The sequence below is a fragment of the Crinia signifera genome, chromosome 6 (assembly GCF_055691185.1).
Source record: "Crinia signifera chromosome 6, ASM5569118v1, whole genome shotgun sequence".
Classification (NCBI taxonomy): Eukaryota; Metazoa; Chordata; class Amphibia; order Anura; family Myobatrachidae; genus Crinia; species Crinia signifera.
The window spans coordinates 244,114,575-244,139,444 of NC_139222.1; the positions used below are offsets into that span (position 1 = coordinate 244,114,575).

At 42.6% G+C, this 24,870-nt stretch overlaps 1 protein-coding gene across 3 annotated transcripts in view; it reads left to right on the plus strand.

The window, feature by feature from the left end:
* The window catches only part of FBXW4 (F-box and WD repeat domain containing 4), a 187,348-nt gene that overhangs the window by 149,172 nt on the left and 13,306 nt on the right, over positions 1-24,870 (plus strand). For all 3 annotated transcript variants that reach the window (XM_083149201.1, XM_083149202.1, XM_083149204.1), the window contains exon 7: positions 22,371-22,511. In XM_083149201.1, the coding sequence (XP_083005327.1) occupies positions 22,371-22,511 (141 nt within the window). The remainder of the gene's footprint in view (positions 1-22,370; positions 22,512-24,870) is intronic.

Sequence of the window (24,870 nt, forward strand, 5' to 3'; positions counted from 1 at the left end):
ATTAATTGAATAGAACTGCGGTGCAGATAGTATAATGTATTATTGATTCACTACCTGCGATTGCCTCCTGACTTTCTTTTTACCATATGAGGGTCAGCAGTTTATTTAGTTACAGTCTTTTTTTATAAAGTTCTCCAGGTAGCGGTAACTGCATACACTTGTGGGAACTAGCACTCTGATACTGCTTTCACATTGCAGAAACGGGTATTGACCCTGTATTCTTAAATGGGACTTTAAAATGGGTCTGAACCTTAAGACCTTTCACATTGCAGGTGAAAACCATTTTAAAAAGCATTTAATACCATTCACACATTCAACCCGTTTAACCCCCAAGGGACACGTTTCAAGCCATAGAAATAGAGCCATTCACACTGCCTAAAAAACGGCTTTGAAACGTGTAGGACTCTGCTTTTTAAACCTGTTGAAATACCAGTTAACTTAAACCAGTAAATCAACTCTGGTACTTTCACACTGCAGCCTTAAACGTTTTAAAATGGAAAAAAACTTGCAATATACCGTTTTAAAAGTGCAGTGTGAAAGGGGTATGAAGCCCCGTTTATACACGGGGCTACCCAGCTTTTTAGCTGAGCGATGTTCTTCAGCTTTGTGCTGAGTGGGGATTTGCCTCTTTTTAATAGGCAAAGCCCCGCGATCTACAAATAGCCAGTGCAGGCACTGGCTTTCTCTGCGGGCAATAGCGACGTGGGGGACCGAGCATCGCTGACATTATGGGGTATACACACGGGGACATAATACCGTATTAGAAGCAGAAACAATTAACTTCCTTAGAACACCCAGATAACATATTAAATTAAATATTGTACATAATCTTCTGCATTAATTCAATTGGTCACAATTTATTTCTTTGCTCTTTAACCCCTTATGGGTTGTTCACATTGGTATATCTATAATCTGTGCATGGTATGAAGTGCACATGGGCCCATGTTCCAGGGGGTCACACAGCAAACCCTGTACCAATTTAAATATACTTACCTCTCCACAGTCTGGCCTTAGCCCTGTGGCCATATTCCTGGAGATTTGCTCATGAGCAGTAGAATGGTCACCGGGAATATGGAGCACAAAGCCATAGTGCTTCGCTGAGGAGGAGATCCACCCCTGGTTGGTCATAACTATGAAATCCAACTCCCGTATAGAGCAGTTTATTCTTTCATTTCGCATTATGCATTTGATAATACAGAACTGGAGGTATCTACAGATGGAGCACCTCTCATTCAGTCCCGGCGCCCACCAGAACTTTCCCTCTGGCGAGCGCCGGCGGAGAGGGACTCCATTAAATTCAGTCTCTCTGCGGCGGGGCAGCGGGTCCCTTCCCGTCTCCACTTCAGGGAGACGGGCAGGGTTAGGGGGGGAGGGGGGTCGGAACGGCGAGGGGGCTAGCAAAACTATCGCCAGCCCCCGGCAAAATGAGACCCGCTACATCTGTATATCATCAGAAATGGCATGTCTTGTGAGAGGAATGCACCAATAAGGATACCTACAGCTGATTGGTGTTTGTGATGGCGGCATTCAGAATACCCATGTCAGGATCTCGATGGAGGGAATACAGACATGGGTTAAGTACACTTTCCCTCACCCTACCCCCTACTTACCCTAACCATCCAACTTCCCCTAAAGCCTTACCCCCCCCACTAGTGCCTAACCCTAACCTCAATACCCCACCACCCAAACCATACCACTCCGCTCTGCAGCCTAACCTTAACCACCCCTTCTAATTGCATTACCATCCCTTCTCATAGTCTAACCATAACATCCTCCCACCCCTCATCCTAACCCCAAGCCACCCCTAGTGCCTAAAACTTAAATCACCTTCTCCGACCTAACCCGCCCAATCATCCTTATGTTTGGCATCACAGTAGTCGGGATTCTAGCATCGGTCTCCTGGCAGTAGTTGGGATGCTGGCTTTGATATTATGCCAAGATGCTAAACACATTCCCATAAATATAATAGCATTTGTCATTATGTAGCGACTAGGCAGTTTTTTTTCTCTTTTATCTCTGCACTTTATCAATAAAATACCTGTGATCTTCTGAAAAAAATCCTTTACATTTATTTAGATGAAATAATTCTATTTTTTTTTTTTTAACTTACCCTTGGCGGGGTAAACATTTTAAGGAGTGTATTTAATATGGGATTCCGACAGTCGGAACCCCCTGACAATTGGAATTCCGACCATTTTTCATTTGATCCAACTATTCAAACAAAACAGATCCGATTTGAAAAACAAAAGTCAGATCTGAGAGCCTTCAATGCTGTCGTCAATGGCAGCATTGAATAGGTGAGTGCAGATCAATGCTGTCGTTAATGGCAGCATTGAATAGGTGAGTGCAGATCAATGCTGTCGTCAATGGCGGCATTGAATAGGGGAGTGCAGATCAATGCTGTCATTAATGGCAGCATTGAATAGGTGAGTGCAGATCAATGCTGTCATCAATGGCAGCATTGAATAGGTGAGTGCAGATCAATGCTGTCATTAATGGCAGCATTGAATAGGTGAGTGCAGATATTTCCCCTGTCGGGAAATTATCGCCAATATTGAATACCCCCTTAACCCCTTCCCGACATATGACGTACATGTACGTCATATGACGGTTCGGGGGACTCAAGCCAGCTCACGGAGTGAGCTGGCTTGAAAGAGAGCAGGTAATGGCTGTATATTACAGCCAGGTACCTGCTCTCACGGCCACGAGCGGCGAGTTCGCCGATCGTGGCCGTTTAACCCTTTAAGCACCGCGGGCAAAGCGCCCGCAGTGCTTAAATAGCTGATCGGAGGGGGGGCGCCCCCCTCCGGCGCCGATCGGGGCCCCCCGCGGCGAGATCGGAGGGTGCCGATCAGTTGCCATGGCAGCCAGGGGTCTAATGTAGACCCCTGTGCTGGCCATGTCAGCATTCCTATTACATCCTGCCTGAGGCAGGATGTAATAGGAAGTGCTGAAAATCACTATGTTCAGCCATAGAGCTCTATGGCTGAACCTAGTACAGGCGATCGCGCCCCCTAGTGGTCAAGTACACTAGGGGGCCTTGTAGTAAAAGTAAAAAAAAAAAAGTAAAAAAAAAAAAAAAGTAAAAAAAATATTAAAAGTTCAAATCACCCCCCTTTCCCCATTTCACAAATAAAAATAAATAAAAAATAAAAAAAATAAACATATTTGGTATCACCGCGTTCCTAAAAGTCCGATCTATTAAAATATAACATTAGTTATCCCGCACGGTTAAAGGCGTAAACGGAAAAAAATTCCCAACGCCAAAACTACGTTTTTTGGTCGCATCGCCTACCCAAAAAAATGTAAATAAAAGAGATCAGAAAGTCGCACATATCCCATAATGGTATTAATTAAAAAGTACACTTCAGCCCGCAAAAAATGAGCCCTCACCCAGGTCCGTAGGTGGAAAAATAAAAAAGTTATAAGCCGCAGAACATGGCGACGCGACGCAAATTAGAAAAACCGTAAAATTTTCTATTTTTTTTTTTAGTGGTAAAACGTAACGAAAACTATATAAGTTTGGTATCACCGGAATCGTTACGACCCATAGAATAAAGATAACCCATCATTTTAAACGAACTATGAACTCCAAAAAAAACGTAACCAGCGCAAAATTGTGGAATTGCGTTTTTTTTCCTTTTTACCCCACATTGAATTATTTCCTGATTCCCCAGAATATTATACGGTATAGTAAATGGTACCATTAAAAAGTACAACTTGTCCCGCAAAAAAAAAGCCCTCATGTGTCTATATAGCCGGAAAATTAAAAAAGTTACGCTTATTTGAACGCGAGGAGGAAAAAAAAAAGAAAAGTTAACAAAAAACGCCCCGTCGGGAAAGGGTTAAGGATAGCCACCGCTATAGAGGGGTCTCCGCATGCTTAGCATGGGTCTTCAACCTGTGGCCCTCCAGGTGTTGTGAAACTACATGTTCCAACATGCATTGCCACATTTTTTCCTATGAGAGCATGCCAACACTGTCAGGGCATGCTGGGACATGTAGTTCTACAACATCTGGAGAGCCACAGGTTGAAGACATGTGCTTTAAGGAGTCAGGTCTTGCAAAACTATGAAGGGATGTCCCCTTTTTTCACATCATCTGCATTTCAGTAAAATAAATCTAGGAATCAAATCTTTATTCTTAATATTCTTATTTGTTTAGTCTTCTGTAAGTAGGTTACCAATGCTTTTATTTAATAATGTTTGTTTGTTTTCTTTATTTCAATACCTACAATGATCACATCTCTGAAATGCCAAGCTGGCACATTATCCTGCAGTAGGGCTGCCTTCTGAATGGATAATGTTGGCACTGTGTACTCATGCCACCTTCAGACTGCCTGCTGGCATGCCAGTACCCAGCAAGTGCCAAGCAATTCTCACTCCTCCCCTCCACCCCACCAGTCCTTTCATCTGCTATAATATAAAATAAACAAACAAACAAACTTACATTACTTGTCCAGATTAAAACAGACAAGAGCATTTTAGTGCTTTTGGCTACAGCACATTATAGACTCATTAGTGAATGCTCAGTGGAAGAAAAGAACAGAGAGAGGAGAAGCTTAGTACCCAAACAATAAATTTGGTAATATTGGAAAAGCTAAGCAGATGTCCTTCTAATGAATGGAGTGGTACAATAACAGATCTGTGGAAGTAGCTCTTTTCTTTATTTGGGTAATGAATATAGCACTTGAAAGTGTCTCGGGTGTTACTAAAAGCACAGGGCCTCAAAGACAAGATCCCTCCTTGAAACAACCATTTGTTGTGTGACGGAGGCAGCAATTCAAGAGGGGTAAATGAACTATTAGCTGATCAGATTAAGGATGCCTCTTTTATAAGAGAGAGTGTAATGCGGCTTCTATCCAGGCCTCTTCAGTCCTACTTACACAAGTAATACATTGTGAGGTCACCCTCGGAAGGCTGCAGTGGATAGATCTGTATCCAGCCGCACTATATAATAGTGGTACTAAACAAAAAAGAAAACTTTTAGCAGTAAACTAATTGTACAGGTATTTATTCATTTTTGTTTACAAAATGCATTTACTGTTTCAGTAATCAGGTTTTTGTGTAGCTAATAACGTTTTCCGCCGACACATAAAAGGTCGACATACATTGGGTAAACCACAGAAGGTTGACATGGCTAAAGTCGACACCATTAATAGGTTCACATGCCTAAGGTCGACATGGGTGGAAGGTTGACACAAGCATTAGGACGACAGTCAAAAGGTCAACATGGGTTTTTCCAGGTTTTTTTATTAGCCGACATGTGCCGACATGCAGTATTTCATGCCCTACCTTCCACTAGGGCATGGAGGGAGAACAGAATAGTGTGCCCGAAGCACGGCGAGGGGAAGCGGTGCACCAATATGGTGTCCATGTAGACCATATTGACATTCGGGACAAAAAAAAGTGAAATACCCATGTCGACCTTTTGACTGCTGACCTAGCCATTGTCGAACTGATGCTTGTTTCGAACTACCATCCATGTTGACCTTAGGCATGTTGACCTATTTCATGTGTCAGAATTAGCAAGGAAATATCAAGTAAATATTTAAAGAGCGCAAATGTAACACTAGTTTTCAGGTAAAAATATATATTTATTATTTATCATAGATTGGTGATAATCACACACCTGAGTGGTGGGCAAAACAATTAATATAGTTTTTTTTTTAAAAACCTCATACAATACGATACACATATAATAATGAAAATAAAATGCAATTTAAATAAAGAACATGGACATCCAATCAATTCTTAGGCTGGCCAGCCCGACTTTATAATAACAAATACAGCTGTAGATTATGGATTAAATTATCAAGTCTCTCCAATCAGTATTCATTGGAAACAAATTGATAAGTAGGTAGCCAAAGATTTGAAATATGTGCACAATTTTGGATTCGATCTCTTATTTTCGGTTTCCTAAATTACCCATATTTCAGGGCTGTTTGGGCAGGAAAATGCTTGATTACAAAGTCAGTTTTAAGCCGTATTGGATAGACTTGTAGCGCGGTGTGATGAATTACAAGTGACCCTCAGCAGGGGTTAAATAGAGTATGATTTTTATTCCAGTAGTTCCGTGCTGACAGCAATGTATTTGGCAGGAGAAAGTGTAGATGCACTGCGGCTGCTGCTAGTAAGTAGTAGTAGTAGTAGTACGTTTATTTATAAGGCGCCGCAAAGTGTACATAGCAAACAAAAAAAACAAATTACAAGGTAACGTACTGGGTGTGTTGAAAGATACAGTATAAATAGGGGTATAGCTGGTAGAACTAAAATCAGCATCAGTTCAGAAGTAGGTGTCAAAATTGTCAAGGAGACTGAAGATGAAGTAGAGGAAGGGAAGAACAGGACAGGAGCACAGGTGAGGTAATGAGGTAGGGTGAGTACGTGAGGAAGGAGGGCCCCGCTCATAAGAGTTAACATACTAAAAATAGGTGGGTGGACGAACGAAATACAATAGGATAAGTAGGAACGGAGGCAGGATAGGAGGATCAAAAGAGGTTAGGAGGAGGGATAGGCTAGTCGAAAAAAGTGGGTTTTGAGGGAGCGCTTGAAGGAGGTAAGGGAATCAGATAGCCTGATGGGTGGCGGGAGGTTGTTCCAGTGCAGGGGGGCAGCGCGAGAGAAATCTTGGACACGGGAGTGGGAGGAGGTGATTAGGTGAGAGGTCAGTCGGCGGTCAGCGATGGAGCGAAGAGGACGGGAGGGAGTGTGGATAGAGATCAGTGAAGAGAGGTAGGGAGCTGTGGAGGAGGAGAGAGCCTTGTAGGTGGTGGTGAGGAGTTTAAAGAGAACTCGGAAAGGAATGGGGAGCCAGTGAAGAGATAGACAGAGGGGGGAGGCGGAGGTAGAGCGGCGGGAGAGGAAGATGAGCCTAGCAGCAGCGTTAAGAATGGATTGGAGAGGTAGCCCAGAGAGAAGGATGTTGCAGTAGTCAAGGCGGGAGATGACAAGAGAGTGAATGAGAATTTTGGTCGCGTCAGTGGAGAGGAATGGTCTGATGCGTGAGATGTTGCGTAGGTGAAAGCGGCAAGACTGTGAGAGAGCACGAATGTGGGGGTGAAAGAGAGGAAGGAGTCAATGATGACACCGAGGCAGCGCATTTGGTCGGTGGACGTGATCTCGGTTTCACCAATGCTGATGGAGATAGTGGGAGAAGAGGGGATGTTCGGGGGATGGAAGATTAGAAGTTCAGTTTTAGCCATGTTTAGTTTCAGGAAGCGTTGGGTCATCCAGGCTGAGATGGCCGTGAGGCATTCGGAGACCTTGGACAGGAGTGATGGGGATAAGTCGGGGGAGGAGAGATAGATTAGGGTATCATCAGCATAAAGGTGGTAATGAAAACCATAGGAGCTGATGAGGGTTCCCAGAGAGGTGGTGTAGAGGGAGAAGAGGAGAGGGCCAAGGACTGACCCTTGGGGAACACCGACTGGCTGGGGGGTAGTAGGAGAGGAGGAACTCGGAGTGGAGACGGAGAAGGAGCGATCGGAGAGGTATGAGGTGAACCTGAAGAAGACCGTGCCAGTGATGCCAAAGGAGCGGAGGGTGTTGAGCAGGAGAGGGTGGTCAACAGTGTCAAAGGCAGCCGACAGATCAAGCTGGATGAGGATAGAGAAGAGGCCTTTGGATTTAGCCGATAGTAGATCGTTAGTGACTTTGGTCAGGGCAGTTTCAGTGGAATGTAAAGGGCGGAACCCGGATTGGAGGGGGTCTAGAATGGAGTTAGCAGTAAGGTGGCTTAGGAGACGATTATAGGTCAGACGTTCTAGGAGTTTGGAGGCAAAAGGGAGGAGGGAGATGGGCCTGTAGTTGGATGGAGAGTTGGGGTCCAGATTTGTTTTTTTGAGAATTGGGGAGACAGGAGCGTGTTTGAAGGAGGAAGGGAAGATCCCAGAGGATAGGGAAAGATTAAAGAGGTGAGCCAGGTGAGAGCAGACTGATGGACTGAGACGACGGATAATATTGGAGGGGATAGGATCGAGCGGGCAGGTGGAGGGAGAAGCGGATTGAAGGATAGAGTGGACTTCAGCAGCAGTGGTGGGGTAAAATGAGGACAGGGGTTGGAAGGAGGGGAGTGGAGATGTAGGAGGGGAGGAGGGAGAGGGTGAGGTCATGGCAGCAGTGATGGCAGTCCTGAGAGAGGAGATTTTGGTTGAAAAGTAGGTAGCAAAATCAGCGGCTACGATGGAGGACGGAAGAGCTGGAGGAGGGGGGGAGAGCAAGGAGTTGAAGGTGGCGAAGAGCCTGCGGGGATTGGATGATTGGGAAAGGATGAGGGACTTAAAGTAGGATTCCTTGGCCAGAGCAAGGGCAGAGTTGAAGGAGGAAAGAATGAATTTGAAATGGAGATAATCCGCAAGGGAGCGTGATTTCTTCCAGAAGCGCTCAGCAGTGCGAGAGCACTTTTTAAGGAATCGGGTGATAGGTGGCTTAACTAAGTGTGGTATAATGATTGAGTTACCTGCACTCATGAGCTGTCCATACACACTCAGCCGGGGACGGACGCTCACAGGAGCAGACTTACGGCCACGCAGAATCTCCTTGCTGTGTCCAGATGGAAGAGGGGCAGCGTTCACTGTATCAGCTATAAACACCCGTCACCGCCGCGGTGTTTTAGAGATCAGCGCTGGATTCCAAGAATTATTCAGAGCACAGCCACGCTGCAGTATCGGAGTCCACGTCCTTGTACAGGTAACAATGCCTGTCAGGAGGGATGTCTTGATGCGTTTCTCCGACTTACAGGGATGTCATGTTGACCTTTAGTGGTCGACCCAATGTATGTCGACCTAATATTTGTCGACACAATGACCCATACTCGCTAAGACACGATAAATATGTTAGTCGTCACGGTACAGCACATTTGTATTCTTTAGGGCGTAACTAGATATCAGTAGGCCCCATAGCAAAAGTTTGTAAGGGCCCCCTATTTAACAACCGATGGTGATACATGTATGTAAAACATATTACTTAGACCAGGCATGTCCAACGTTGGCCCTCCAGATGTTGTGAAACTACACATCCCAGCATGCATTGCCACAGTTTTGCTATTAGAGAATGCTAAAACTATTGCAAAGCATGCTGGGATGTGTAGTTTCATAACATCTGGAGGGCCAACGTTGGACATGCCTGACTTAGACTATAAAGATGGCCCCCCTTCAGCTCTGGGCCACATAGCAGCTTCACCCCTTGCACCTATGGTAGTTTTACGCCCTTGTGTATATCTGTACAGATTGTTTCATGTGATAAGAGATCTGATTGACATAAGTAATGCATTGTATGTCAGAGTGCCTAATTAAATCCTTATGCACATGTATTCCATGTTAAGCCAGTGTATTGCAGAACATGGCATCACCTTATCCCAAATATAAGCATCTAAATGTGTTGTGTGCACATTTGAAACACATTCTTACATCTTTAATGAAACACATTCTTACATCTTCCCTCCTGTTCTCACCGCACTCTTCTTGCATTTCAATTACAGCTCTGTTACTCACCTGCCATCTATACCTGCATCTCTTCTCACTCACTTCCCTACATCTCAGCTGTATTGTGTACTAAGAACTGTACTGTTAATTGTGCTCTGTTTTTGTTTTTCTGTTGCTGTTATGTCTAGTTATGTCTTGTTCTGTGTACCCTGTTCTGTGTACCCTGTACTGTTCTACTGGCTGCCTAGGATCTGTGCTACTAGCCAAATATGTACCCTGTGTCATCCCCGTAGTGTCCTATATCTGTATCGTTTAGTAAATATATGTTCCCCATGTACGTGTCCCTCATTAGAGTACATCTAGTATACAGTATATCTGTATGTGTCCTATATAACCATGTGGCACCGCTATCACCATGGTTCTATCACCATGTGGCACCGCTGAATGGCTGCCTGGGTCCCTTATTAGAATGCATCTAGTGCATATCTGTATGTGTGATGTATATCTGTACTGTTTTACTTGTCTACCTATCTGGCTGGTGCAATCACCATGTGGCGCCGCTGAATGGCTGCCTGGGTGCTGTACAGCTCAGTAAATATATGTTGTCCATGTCCCTCATTAGAATGCATCTAGTGCATATCTGTATGTGTGATGTACATCTGTACTGTTTTACTTGTCTACCTATCTGGCTGGTGCAATCACCATGTGGCGCTGCTGAATGGCTGCCTGGTTGCTGTACAGCTCAGTAAATATATGTTGTCTGTATCCCTCATTAGAATGCATCTAGTGCATATCTGTATGTGTGATGTATATCTGCACTGCCATTGTTGCTCGTTCTGATAACCCTTTGTATTACAGTATGTGCATTATTTTTAATGTCTGTAAAGCTCCTTGAGTCCTGTTGGAGAAAGTGCGCTATATAAATAAAACTAACTTACTTACTTTAAAGGAATATTGGATCTATCAGCAAGGCATATACCATTAACTCAACTTGAATTCAATATTTAATCAAGAAAATCTGAAGTTTTCTATTTAATTAATTTCACTGCCATCAAAACCTGAAGCTTCTATAAAAGCATTTCCTTTATATTATGTTTGCTGTTGATCAGCACATATTTCTTAAAGATTTCCATTGGGTTGATTTTAGTAATAGATGAACTTGTTCATACATTGAGTTAACAGATTCAATATTCCTTTCATGGCTAGATATTAATTGTCCATGTTTATAACTATAGGCAGTAGTTGGTATGTTGAATATTGATTGAAGGCAAATCACAAAGGAATTTTAAAAGTTTTACTGCTCCACTTTACGTTAAATATGATGGTTCTTAAAAATTACTCAATATTTTATGATATTTGCATACTGATAAATAAAAACAATTGAAAACAATTGAAGTGAGTGGATAGCCCCACCCCCTCCTGCTGTTATCCCTTTCCCTAGAGGCCCTGCCCCAACCCACCATTGCTTCAGCCCACCGCATCCTTCCCAGCTCCCATACTTACCTTAGGCCTAAGTAGCATGAATTGTTAATTTGCAGTGAACTGCGAGCAGAAAACCGCCGCCCAGTCTGAAAGAGAAAACACCCCATGCAAAATTAAGAGTGAATTGCGAATGGATCACTAATCGCAATTTCCGAAACATAGAAGAGACTTTGCCGGCTGTTCAACTCAGAGTTGTGCCGCATACATGCGGGGCGACTTCAGCCCCGTGCTAAGCGATGTAGGTTAGCACACATGGCTGGCACACCAGCGAAGTGTGCTAAACGATCTGTGCGGACCAGTGTTCTCTGTTGGGTGCATGCAGCATAAATCTAGTGAGACGATGGACACACATCGTCGTAGCTCGGGAGTATACACAGGGAGCAATCCGTGCTTAAGTTCTAAGCAATCTAGTCAGATCGCTTAGAGAGAGCCCTAGAATTAGCTTGTGTGTATGCCCCATAATTCTGAGGTTTCCACTAATCTGAGACAGACTGGAAGTGGCCAGTACTGCTGTCACCGACCCACCTTAAAACCACATAGGCACACCAGCGGGTTTTTTTTTAACCACTTTCCAAATATTGCAGTTATCCGCCCCCAAAATGCCAATCTGAGACTGGATTGCATTTATGATCCATACAATTTTAAGTCAAATGCACAGTGCAACTATTAATGCATCTCATAGAAAGTGTGGGGAGTTCAGATTATTATTATTATTTTTTTACATTGATAACATAGCAGTGTCATATACTTAAATAAGAAATCATATAAATGATGACAATGTTCACCTGAGAATAACATTAAGAAACAGTGACAACAACCACACAGTAAATGTTTGCTTTCCAGTGGCCATTCCCAAAACTTAAGGTTGTAGTGTCTGAGAGAGGCTGCTTGGGAAGTTCTTTACACTGATAATGTGAGGTTCACAATGGTAAGAAAGGTGTAGAACAAATCCTGCACTCTTATCTTCCCCAGCCATCCTACGTCTTATAGAGTGGCAGATGAAACATGATAGCAGATTAAAAGCCAAATTTGTCATGTGGTTAACTTCAAAAGAAAGCCCTTACCATCATTCTTCGCTTTAGACATCTCCTGAAGGTAAGAGACCACCACAAAGACAACAATGAGGCTGATCCTACAATAACATTTCTGTCATTCCTCACAAGAAACAAAAAAAGGTGCTCTTTACCTGTGATCGTCGCATATACGTGCACACTGCATAGAGGTGAAGAAAGAGACAGGTATTTTCTCACGTGATAAAATCTGTGGTACAAGAGAAGACTCCCACCAGAATCACAATAAGGAAGTATGTTATTTGAATATAAAGATATGGAAACGATTAAAAGCAGACACTTACTCTAAAGCATATATAAATATATATATATATATATATATATATATATATATATATATATATATATATATATATATATATATATATAGGAGTAGGCAAAGAAGCAAACAGCGGCACTCTGGGAATTTTCAAAAACGTATATTAGTGCAAAAATAGCATACCAACGTTTCGGGGCATAAGGTACCCCTTTGTCAAGGTGAACAGTGCACTGTTCACCTTGACAAAGGGGTACCTTATGCCCCGAAACGTTGGTATGCTATTTTTGCACTAATATACGTTTTTGAAAATTCCCAGAGTGCCGCTGTCTGCTTCTTTGCCTACTCCTGCACAACTGTTCCAGAAGGCACCTGGGTCTCTGACCAGCTGGGGGAGTGCCAGGTCAACACACACCTTGCTATATATATATATATATATATATATATATATATATATATATATATATATATATATATATATATATATATATGTGTGTGTGTATATGCTTGTTGTATTGCACAGAGACCTGAAGAAAAGACCATAAATGGTCTTGAAACATCGTCACACTTATCTGTAAATGATGACAAAATTATTTTGCACAATATAATTGTGTAATGTCCATTCAATAAAGATAAAATAGAATAAATGGATAGAAATGCTTGTAGCTTCTGATTTTCTGGAATGATTTCCTGTTTATTTTCAATGATTATGATCAATACCCAGGGTATTGATCATAATCATTGAAAATAAACAGGGTATTGATCATAATCATTGAAAAGAAAGAGGAAATCATTCCAGAAAATCAGAAGCTACAAGCATTTTTATTTATTTATTCTATTTTATCTTTATTGAATGGACTTTACATATTGTACTTAGGGCACTAGAGACACTATTGTGGGTAGTGGAAAGTTGAGGGTTCCTGCAGGTAGGGAACCTGAGTGTCTAATAGCGACCACCTGATTGTATATAGAAGCGCAATTTTGGGGATTTTGCTATGTATATCTAAGTATATGTATATATATGTATATGTGTGTGTATATATATATGTATATGTGTGTGTGTGTGTGTGTGTATATATATATATATATATATATATATATAATATATATTTAACACTGTATACAGTATATTAGTAATTGTGTGTGTAATTTACTGTATGCCTACAGTATATGAGAGTTTCATAGCAATTACGGCAGTGTTAGATAACATCTTTACCATTTTAATTCTGCTGCAATTTGTTAGCTCAGCGCTATAGTTCCTTTTACAATTCAAAACTCCGTTCTTGTCTGAGGCCGCCCCTGGGCTTGAAGCTGCCAGTACAGTAAGGTCTGAGGGATTGTCTGACTGGTTCACTTTCTTGCTCTGCTAACTATATAAGTATAAAGAGTACAAGCATAATTGTAAGGATAGTTTTTTTTTTTGTAGTCAAGCCATGGAAATAGAAGCAATTTACTTGATGTGTTTTCTTTTATTAAATTACTAATTCATTTACTTATGATAAGACAAAGCTGTGAAATCCTAGAACCATTCACATTACTCCAACATTATTTTGTTTACTTGAATTTTAGGTTTCTTTGTTTTTTTCTTTTTTCTTTTAGGTTTCTTTGTTTTTTTCAGTCATTCAATCAATTTCTAGAATTGGTTGAATGACTGTCTTAGGAAATACAAATGAGTTTGCAAGCAAACCATCTTGCTGATATCGGCACACCGAATGCCCTGAGAAAGTCTTAAGTCCAATAAGCAGCACCCCTGTGTCCAGGTTTGGGGGATTAGTTCATGCACTTGATGTTAAAGCTTACCCATGATGAGCTCATGGTGGGATGTCGCTAGGGCTGTCGAGTCTGTTTAAATGGTTGCTACGGACTAGGCATCAAGGGTCGATGTTGTTGCCCACAGTCACGGTCACGGAGGGAATTACACAGTGACAATGAAATTGTTATTCTACATAATCTGCTCATTGGAGAGCCACTGGGGGAAACGGGCCGTCCCCAGCATGCAGCCGGGGCTGTGATCACAGAAGCGTGCTGGCTACAAAGATCGGACAGGACTTCGCCTTCTGATCTGGGAACTCCAGCGCACCAGACGCTAATCTGCTTTATCAGCTATTTCGCTGACACAAAGGTGTTTACTTATTTTAACATCTCCCAGGACTCTCTTTCTCCTTTTGTGTGGTCTTTATCCCCCAACAAGGTTTTAGCCCAGATTACAGATAGTGCCTTAGATCTGTGACACTGGATCAAGGGAGCAGAGAGTGACAAAATAATGGAGTCCAATACATGAATCTCATGTCAGATTCCATTCTTTTGACTTAATGTATATCATTTGTAACTTACTTAAAGAGCAGGTGCTCCCCCCCCCCCCCCCCCCATTGTGCGGCATACAAGGGGAGCAGTTAAATTATTGAGCAAAGTAGAAGATTATGATATGTAGTTATTTGGTTTCATTTTCCCCTCCGCGGCTCTGCCTCGTAGTAAAAAGGGTCATTTAGAATGCTGTTCCCAGGGATTACCAAGCGATGATTAGTTTTCTGCGGTAACTATGCAATGCTAATAATAGGCAGATGAGATTACCCATCTGATACATTCCAGCATATTGTAATGAATGTTAACTCACTCATAAATAATGCCCTTCACAAGTACATTTGTAAAGAACCAGTCAACTACACTTTATTCCAAAGACTAAAAGCAAAAAAAGTAATTTTCTTGCCTAGCGGAATATATTGCTATTGTTGGGTTTGTTTGTAGTTGTATACTCAAACACCGTGTTTGTGAGCTATTGCTTTATAAACTGCATACGGTTTAAAATGTAATGCAAAAACAGGGCTTTGTAAATGGTACAACTTTTTATGCTACTCTCTGTGGGGAGTGGGCGGTGGTTACTGTTGCTTTGTATTTCTATTGGTCTGGACGTTCTTGTTATATACCAGGGCTGTAAACTAAGGCAAGAAGCCTCTTACGGTGATGATGGTATCCGTTCTCTGTTGTTACATGTGCGGTTGTTATTCTGGTAAGGTAATGGATACTGCAAAGCCTCTCTGGCGATGTTGGATGGATTCCATAAGAAAGGTACGTAACGCCATCTCAAGATAGTATAACGTTGTGGGAAAAGATTTTACTTTTCACAATGTTATGTGACGATTCCTATACAAACCTATATAGACAACAGTAAGCCCCGATGGGTCATGTTTTGAAGATTTCTATCTGTGAAAGAAGGTGGGATCATTAACCAGCAAAATAGATTAGCTCACCTGTGTAGAGACGAATTAAGACTTCTTAAGGGAGTGATTTAAGAATGAATCCGGACTCCTGTGTTCTCTGCCTATTACTGTTTAAAATTACCATCTTGTTCTCTCCACCAACATCAAACTTCTAAGTAACCCTAAGCACGCCGGAGCCTCTGCAACTGCCTATGAATCCCAACACTCTCGTGAAACGCCTGAGTTTTGAGTCGCCACCCTTCCCCTGTTGCCCAACTGTCATTCATACAATGTCCAAGTCCACGATGCAACCGTTGTTGGTAATCAAACTTTGTATATGTGAGGTATAAATAAGTTAGCATCACAAAGACCGATAAACCTCTGAATCAGACACTACTGGCAGCACTGGTCTATTGACAACTAAAAAATGGATGCAGAATATGGGTGGGAGGCTGAGACTCTGTAACATCAATAGTGGTTGCTTTATTCTCGCATTGGTCTCTAATGTAAGACCCGGCACCGTTCCAGATGTTTGTGCTGAATCCTATTGAGGCGTTAGTGTTTGTTGGTGTGAATTGATCTTCACTGTGTCTACTGCGGTGCTTGGGATTCTAGAGACACTGTGCTGTCCACAGTCTGCACACCCTAGTGAAACCTGAGAGACCCATCACAGCTGTGAGAGGAGAGAAGCAGGTGCACCACCGGGGGATGAGAGTGACAAATTGTTCCCCTCGCCATCTACCATATGCTGGAAGATGGCCACCCAACTTACCGGCAGAGCCCATACAGGGGACAGGGCTTCTGTAGGAGTGGCGGGAAGAGGATTTGTGTCTGTGTGGGATGTTCCAACTGGATGTTGTGGAAGGCTGTGTGTTATGGGGCAAAATCTCCATGATCATCCCTCCGTGTGCATGATTAAAGAACTCCACAAAACATGACCAGTTGGTGGTAGTTGAGGGCTAGCATTAGAAAAGTTTGACCTAAAGTTAGGCTCTAAGGGCCAGATGTATCAAGCTTCAAAAAGTGATAATCTGGAGCCAACCAGCCAATCAGCTCCTACCTGTCATTTTTCAAACCCAGCCTGTAACATGGCAGGTAGGAGCTGATTGGCTGGCTGTTTATCACTCTCCATTTTATCACTTTTGGAGCTTGATACATCTGGCCCTAAATCTCTGTGTATATAACATACATCATCCTGATGGTGGGGCAGCTGGCAACAATACAGCGACCCAACCACCACCAGGAGACCGATGCTGGAATCCCAACATCAATTAGAATGTCATTGCCAAATATATGTATGCAGGGCAAGTCAGAGTTAAGCCGGGGAAGGGGGTGGGGGGGGTGGGTTAAGTGGCAGGGTACGGGGGGGGCGGTGTTAGGCACTAGTGGGAAGGGTTAGGCTGCAGGGGGAGAGAGGATCAGGGTTAGGTTACAGGGATGGAGAGTTGGGGGAGGGGGGGCGAGGGGAGTAAATATACTTACCTGACCCCTGTTGGGATTCCCTCCATCAGTATGTCAGTGTCTATATTCTTAACTTGGCAGTGTTATTAGTTTGTTTGTACATATCTTTTTGTATGTTTTTTTAATATTATTATTTTTTTCTTATCCAAGAAGTTCTGTATTGATAATACATATATAACATGTTTCCATTGCTACAGTTCTTATTTTGGCCTTACTGTTCACTGGATTTTAAGGATTTGAGAGCCGCCTCATGCAGGTTTTGGTACCCTCTTGTTGATCATATGGATGAACTAGTATTCATGTCTTGCACTGTATGTAGGGCCCATTCTGCATCATGTTAAAGATTACCCCATACTTAGGAAAGACACCAGTTAAATCACTGTTCATTTATATAAAAAAAAATCATAGAATATAATTATATATATATATATATATATATATATATATATATATATGCAGAAGAAAAACCAGAAAGCGCACGATGTGAGTATAATGCAAAGAGTACTTTACTGTAATAATAAGATCACATACATGTAGGTTTAAAATAGCAGGTATGCAGGTATAATAACCCGGGGAAGCAGATCAGGCATCAACACGCCCACAGCGTATAGCGCGGCAGCAGCTGAAGGCTCCAGACCGGGACCAGGACAGTTCACAGATGATCACATCGTCAACACGTCATCAAGGACCGCCCCAACGCGTTTCGTCATTAGATGACTTCGTCAGGAGGCGTATCCCAGCTTAATCATGGCAGCATTTAAATACCTTCACTTCAATGACTGATTAGAGGTCAGATTTAAATTTTTAAAGTGACCATGCATATATAACAAGGGTAGTGTGCAACATACCGCAAAAAGGTTTACAATCATTGTATACAATTACATTTACAAAAATTACAAATACAGATAATAAATATATGAATACAAAAATACAAAAGATACAAAAATACAAGAAAAAAAGACACATAATATATATATAAAAAAACCAGCTAAGATAAAAACAGAGAATGCCGACACAGAAACTACACACCAGAGGGCAACAACTCAAGACTAAGGTTAGGACAAAGGGGAAACCCAACAGCAGTGTCCAGCCTATCATGAGATGGATAGCAAAGGTTTCAGTGCAGAAAAGGAACTATGTCGACACCCTCGTTTAAACCGGCTGGGGACATAGGCCCTTATTCTGATCGGTGCGGATATTCCCGCATTCTTACGGAGCGGTCCGCACGCTACGGTGTTTTGCCGCATGCGGCCATCGTCCGTAGAAACGCCCACGTGTCCTCCGCATTCGGACGGACTCACTCTTTAAGAACAGGGCGTGTTTACGGACGACATACAAACCATGCGTGTGCGGGAGAAACACTCCGATTCGGCACGGTATTACAGAGTATTACAGAGTATGCTCGGAAATACCGCATCCGACCGGGAGCCAAGCGGTGCTACCGCCCGTAAGCGGAGTATTTACGCCAAACAACCCACTATTAAGTATCTTCTGCAAGACATCACATGACCCACTTATTCAATTACCTATCCTCATAAAAAACTGCTTATTTGGAATTGGAATCAATTAGATGCCAATATATCCTTACAAGCATGCCTAACACATGCATTGCACACATTAACCCTTACAGCAATTGAAGTGCAATGGTTTCAATTAAAGCACTGACAAGCGGCCTATTAGTGAGTAATGAGTAAAGGAGTAGATTCTATTGGGTTCAGGTGTTAATGCTTGTAGTCATTAGGCGTACGTTCGCCTACCGCATGAACGAGTGGTGTCCGCAAAGCAATAGTACACTTGTGGACACCGCACATTTCTTCCCCTTTTGATCGCGTGCATTCGGAGTGGTTTCCGAATGTACGCCCCCCAACATAAGTGTACTCCCCCGTGTCCGCCCATGTTTCCGCCCCGTTTTGCCCACTTTGAAACTACGCCCATGTGACATTCCGCATGACGCCCATAATACGCCCATATTTCCCGACTGATTGCGGGGAACAGTTTTGTACGGGATTTGGCCGAACTGGTACGGAGTCAAGGCGTGGCACATGCGCGTTGCGTTCTCCACGCATGCGCAGACGCCGAAAAGACGCGATCCGTAAGAATGCGGTAAAGTCCGCGTCAATCAGAATAAGGGCCATAGTATTCATGGTAAAAATCCAGTAAGTCTCCCTACGGCTCAATTTATTTAAAAGATCACCACCTCTCTCGTCGAGGGTGACATGTTCCAAAGCTTTAAAAGAAAAGAAATCAAGATTAGAATCACAGCACGATGCAAAATGTCTCGGGACACTGTGTAGAATTGATTTATTACGAATACTCCTAGTATGCTCAAGTATCCTTAACTTAAGAGGGCGTTTAGTTTTCCCGATGTATCTTTTACCACATCGACAGGATAACATATAGACGACACAAGATGTCAAACATGTCATTCTACTTTTAATAGACCAGCTCTTAGCACCATCATGACTATAAAATTTATAATGGTCTTTATCGACATGCTGACACATCTTACATTTATTGCAAGGGAAAAAACCCTTGCAATTTTTTAGCCACGTATCATTACTAGTACTGATGTCTTTAACCTTACTAGGGGCCAACATCGATCTTAGTGAAGGTGCTTTTCTAAACACTACTTGCGGTCTAGGAGGTAGAACATCTTTCAACAGGGGGTCAAGCAATAAAATATCCCAATGTCGACCAAGGATGTCTCTGATGGAAGAACTCTTGGAATTAAATTTTGTAACAAAGGGAACAAAACTTTCAGTTTTATTTTCACGTTTTTTATACTGTAGGAGTTCATCACGATCTCTTTCACGAGCCTTTCTCTGACAGTTGTTGACCAATTTAGGAGGGTATTTTTTATCAATAAATCTTTTACTGTAAATGGCAGATTGTTCATCAAATTTTTCAAGGGTGGCACAATTCCTCCTAACTCGAACAAATTGTGAATAGGGGATATTATTCACCCATTTCCCAAAGTGACAGCTTTTGAAATGAACATAGCTATTGCTATCGACCTGTTTGATATATGTAGAGGTCACTATTTTATTAGCAACAGACCAATCAGAGGAATCAAGGAATAAATCTAAAAATTCGATGTTATTCTCATGTATCTTGGAAGTAAAATGTAAATTATATGAATTAACATTAATATCACTAATAAACTGATTAAACAGATTCTCATCCCCATCCCAGACGATGAGAATATCGTCGATATATCTATGAAACGATATGATGTTATCACGATAAGTAAAATTAATCTCATTGCTGAGTTCTTCCCACTTTCCAAGATATAGGTTCGCCAGACTTGGTGCGTATGGGGTCCCCATAGCAACCCCACACTGCTGTATAAAAAATTCCCCATTGAAAGTAAACACATTGTTATACATTACCACCTTAATACAATTAATGAAAAACTCTTTATAACCAGAATCAATACTGGGATCTTTATCCAAAAAATAACGAATGGATTCCAAACCCCCCTCATGGGGAATAGACGTGTAAAGCGCCTCCACATCAATGGTAACCCATTTATATGTGGGGCGCCATTCAAAATCTTTCAAAAAAAGAAGAATTTGTGTGTAATCTTTAGTATAAGATTTTAAATTAACAACAAATTTCTGAATAAATAAATCAATGTATTCTGAAAGTCGTGAAGTTGCAGAATTAATACCAGCGATGATCGGCCGACCTGGAGGTCGGTCCAATCGTTTATGTATTTTCGGTAAATAATGAAAAATTGCTAAAGGTGGGAACTCATTAACAATGTATTTACTTTCATTTAGGGTAACAATTTTTTTTTGCACACCCTCATTCATCAGGGTTTTGACTTTCTCCACTATCAAAAGTGTAGGATCAACTTTCACCCGGGCATATGTAACAGAGTCATTCAACAAACGAAAGGCTTCATCAAAATAATCCTCACGGTTTAGCACAACGATGCCCCCCCCCTGTCAGCCATCCTAATTATAATTTGGTGGTTATCCTCAAGATTTTTAAGTGCCTTTCTCTCAATATTACTAAGATTGTCGACACTGTGGTTCTTTTCAGAACACAGTTTATCAAAATCGGTCCTAATGAGGTTTAAGAAAGTGTCAACATAATTACCTCTGGACTCAATGGGGTAAAAAATTGATTTGGGCTTGAGATCAGTTTTGTTTATATATTTATATATATGAGAGAGATAGAGAGAGAGATTGTTGCTTCCTTAGCAATGTCACTAGTTCTTAACTGATTTACTGAGGCTTCTTCCTCATGAGCATTGCCAACAAAATGGCTGCAGGTAACGTTGAGGTAACCGGTGCTAAGCAAATCCTGTTTTTGTATGCTCACAGTAGTACAACAGGCTCTCCTATGTGCGTACACAGAAATGTACTGTTTTCAGTGCTATATGCATTTATGGATTTCAAATAAACAATGGCCCAATTCTTCTTGGGGAGCCCAAGTGTCAGCAGGTTGTAGTGTGAATTGGAGCAGATACACAAGTTATCATGCAATAGAAGTGCAGAAGAACACACATTTGGAAGGCTGCCTCTGGCACCTGCTTCAGGGACCAGACTAGAGGACTGAAGCTGCATTTCAGTAACAAAAGCATATGTCAAGAGACATATAGGCATCTGGTTTAATAAATATTATTGACCTCTACAGTATCTGAGCAATGGAAATGTATTCTCTTGGTGATGGAGGAAGTCTTCTCGTACATCATAATTTATGGCTTATAGCCGTTAGCTGTCGATGGAGATTTTTCTGCTATATTTTCAACTGATGCAAACACGTTCAAACGAAATGCACTTTGTAACATGTTGCACATCTCAAACATGGTGGTCAGATAGGCACAGTGGTGACCAGCTCACCCTTCTCCTTGTCTGTCTCCACTGTATTAGGTATCTCAGATACACTAGGATCTTATTTTACTATTTAGATAGGGTCTTTCCTCTAAAAGGAGTAAAAGACATTGGTAACATAGGTCAGTTATGTTTTCAATCATTCATTTAGTAAAAGTAGTTAAAAAGACTTTTAGACTAGACGTATAATGTAGACCAGGCATAAGCAATGTACAGAACAACATGCACAGAAACTACTGTAGATAGGAGATGCACTGAAACTAGAGGGAGGACAATTCAGGGGAAATTTAAGGAAAATTACTTCACCGAAAGGGTAGTGGACAAGTGGAATAGCCTCCCATCAGAGGTGGTAGAGGCAAATACAGGAGAGCAGTTAAAACATGCTTGGGATAGGCATATTGATATCCTTACAAATAAATAAGGATAAAATATGGTTTTAAGGTAACATTAACAATTGTGTATGCAATTTGTTTAACACAATACTGTATTCATTGTATTGCCTAGCATGCCATCCCCCTTTCTTTCTTTCTTTTTTTATGACTGACACTATATGTTATTATTTGTAAAATCCCATTGTTTTAACTCATATAAAATCTGAAATAGCTAGGTTACAATGACGTCTGTGATGTGTCTCTGCAGTGGCCAGCTGATGAACTGCCTTGGAACAGAGTTCAAAAGAGGTGCCGGGGTTTTGGACATCCACTATGAGACCCCGTTCACGTTACTATCATGCGGCTATGATACATACATACGTTACTGGGATTTAAGAACAAGCTCCAGGTATTGTGCGTTTATGTCTTTATTATTACATCACACCAAAACGTCATGCATGACCGGGCTATTCCTTTCATTGCCTTCCAGTTACATAGGTTATCCATTTATCTTACATGCCCTTATTGCTGTTCTTTCCCCATGATTGTTTTCTCACAATGCTATTTCAATCCATAAAAAGTAGAGAATGGACCTATGTCGTATTATATATTCCGAGACCCCTGGCTGAGGCTGAACTGGCCATTATCATGCAATAGTATACACAGTGTTGTGTGTACAAGGGGGACACAATCAGGCAGGGTGGATCATATAACACACAGCAGTGCTTGCACTTATAGTAGTTAGCAGGCTACTGCACCTTGGGTGGGCAGGGTATCAACGCTGATGTTGCTGCTGGAGATGATTGCCCAGCAACAAGTTACTCCAGGCATCACTGGCAGGAACTGGGTACAGCATGGGTGGTGGGCGCCCATGATCAGTGTGATGAGGCTACTGGGTGTGAGACTCCTCCTCTTTGATGGCTCCTTGTGCTGATCAGTGGCCTCCGTCAGTTATGGAATCAGACACATGGTAACCCTGCACCGCAGCTGCCACAAACCACATTCTGTGCTGAAGACAGTAGCAGCACACACACTCTTTCTGGAGCCCGACTCCTTACTGCCAGCCAGGATGCAGGAGAAATGTGTGGAAGTGGATAACAACAAAAAAAGGGGCATTACACTGCACCTGAATTTGCCTGATGATGTATTTTATGAATCATGCAGTTGGCCCACCTAAGCACTGGCCGTAACCCCTATATACTGGCCAGGCGGTTATGGGTTGTTAGGTCAACAGTTGACAGTCAAAAGAGACATCAAAAAGGTCGACATATATTGTGTAGTCATGGTCAAAAGGTGGTCACAAGCTAAATGTTGTCGTACTTCGGACACAGTGCCTTGCTGCGCGTTCGGGAAACACTATTTTATTCACCTTTTATACCGCTGGAATGGTATGAACAAGTTGGTTTCATGTCGACCAATTTATTTTGCTTGTGTCGACATTTTGACCATGTCGACCTAATGTATGGTGACCTTTGTCATGTATCGACCTTTTGACTGTCAACCAATAGTAGTCAACCTTTTGACTGTTGACCTAGATACTATCAACATAATGAGCGTATGCCGGCCAGGCACCCGCCTCTCGCATGAGGGGGAAGCAAAATCGGTAAGCATGCTTAAACTATTACTTCTCACTATTGTAATGCCTTGAAGGGGGGTTATCCTGACCTAGGGGGTCCCGTGCTTGAACCTTAAGGATGTTTGGAACCCACCAGAAGAGGTCACATGGCCAAAAATGATGCTAAGAACCTCAATTTCACTCCGTGTTAAATGGCAGGGTTTATTATAAATGTTCAGATTGCCAGAGTCTATAGTTTTTAGGATGCACACCCTAACATTTTTTATTTTTTTTGTATGGCACTACGAGTCTCTGCTTTGCTGTCCGTCACCGGTCCCCACTGCATCCCCGCACCCCCAGCTAACCCTGCCCGTCTCCTTGAAGGCGGAGACGGGCAGGGTTTCCGTCGACCCAGCCGCCGAGTGACTGGGACGCGCGTGCGTGTGAAACGCTTGCGTATCCCAGTCTGATGGAGTCCCTCTCAGCCAGCGGGGACATTCTGGTGGGCGCTGGGGATGAATGATATGGACTCAGAGGCGTAGCTACCGTAAGGCAGCCACCGCGGCTGCTTGGGGGAGTAAGCGCCAGCGGGGCGCCCCCGGTGCCCGGGCACTCTGGTCAGACCCCCCCTTACCCCTCCGCATGCCGCCGCCACCGCATTCAGTCTGGCACCGCAGATAGCCTCCGGGCTCCGTCTCCTGCAGTAATGAAAAATGACACGACAAAATGGCTGCCCCCTAATAGCAGACAGTTTTTAAGGATGCTAGAGGAAGCCGCCGCCTCCTCTAACATCCCTAAAAAAACTGTCTGCTGTACGGGGGCAGCCATTTTGTTGTGTCATTTTTCATTACTGCAGGAGACGGAGCCGGACTGAATGCGGGGGCGGCGGCGGCATGCGGAGGGGTAAGGTAATTTTTTGGCGGGGGGGGCACCACAATATTAGTTACGCCTCTGTATGGACTCCATCTGTAGGTGCAAGTGAGACTTAAGTGTGTGCGGCTAAAGGCCCCCATCCACTAGTGCGATATGGCCACTGTTTATGCGATTTCGACGCATTTCTACGATGGATCACATGAAAAGTGACACATTGCATGTATTTTTCCTGCGATTGCGATGTGAGGTGTGTTCCCATGAGCCTCACAGTCACAGATCCTACGGGCTGCTATGAATATTCATGGTAGCCCGTAGCCCTTACTAAGATCGCATATGATAC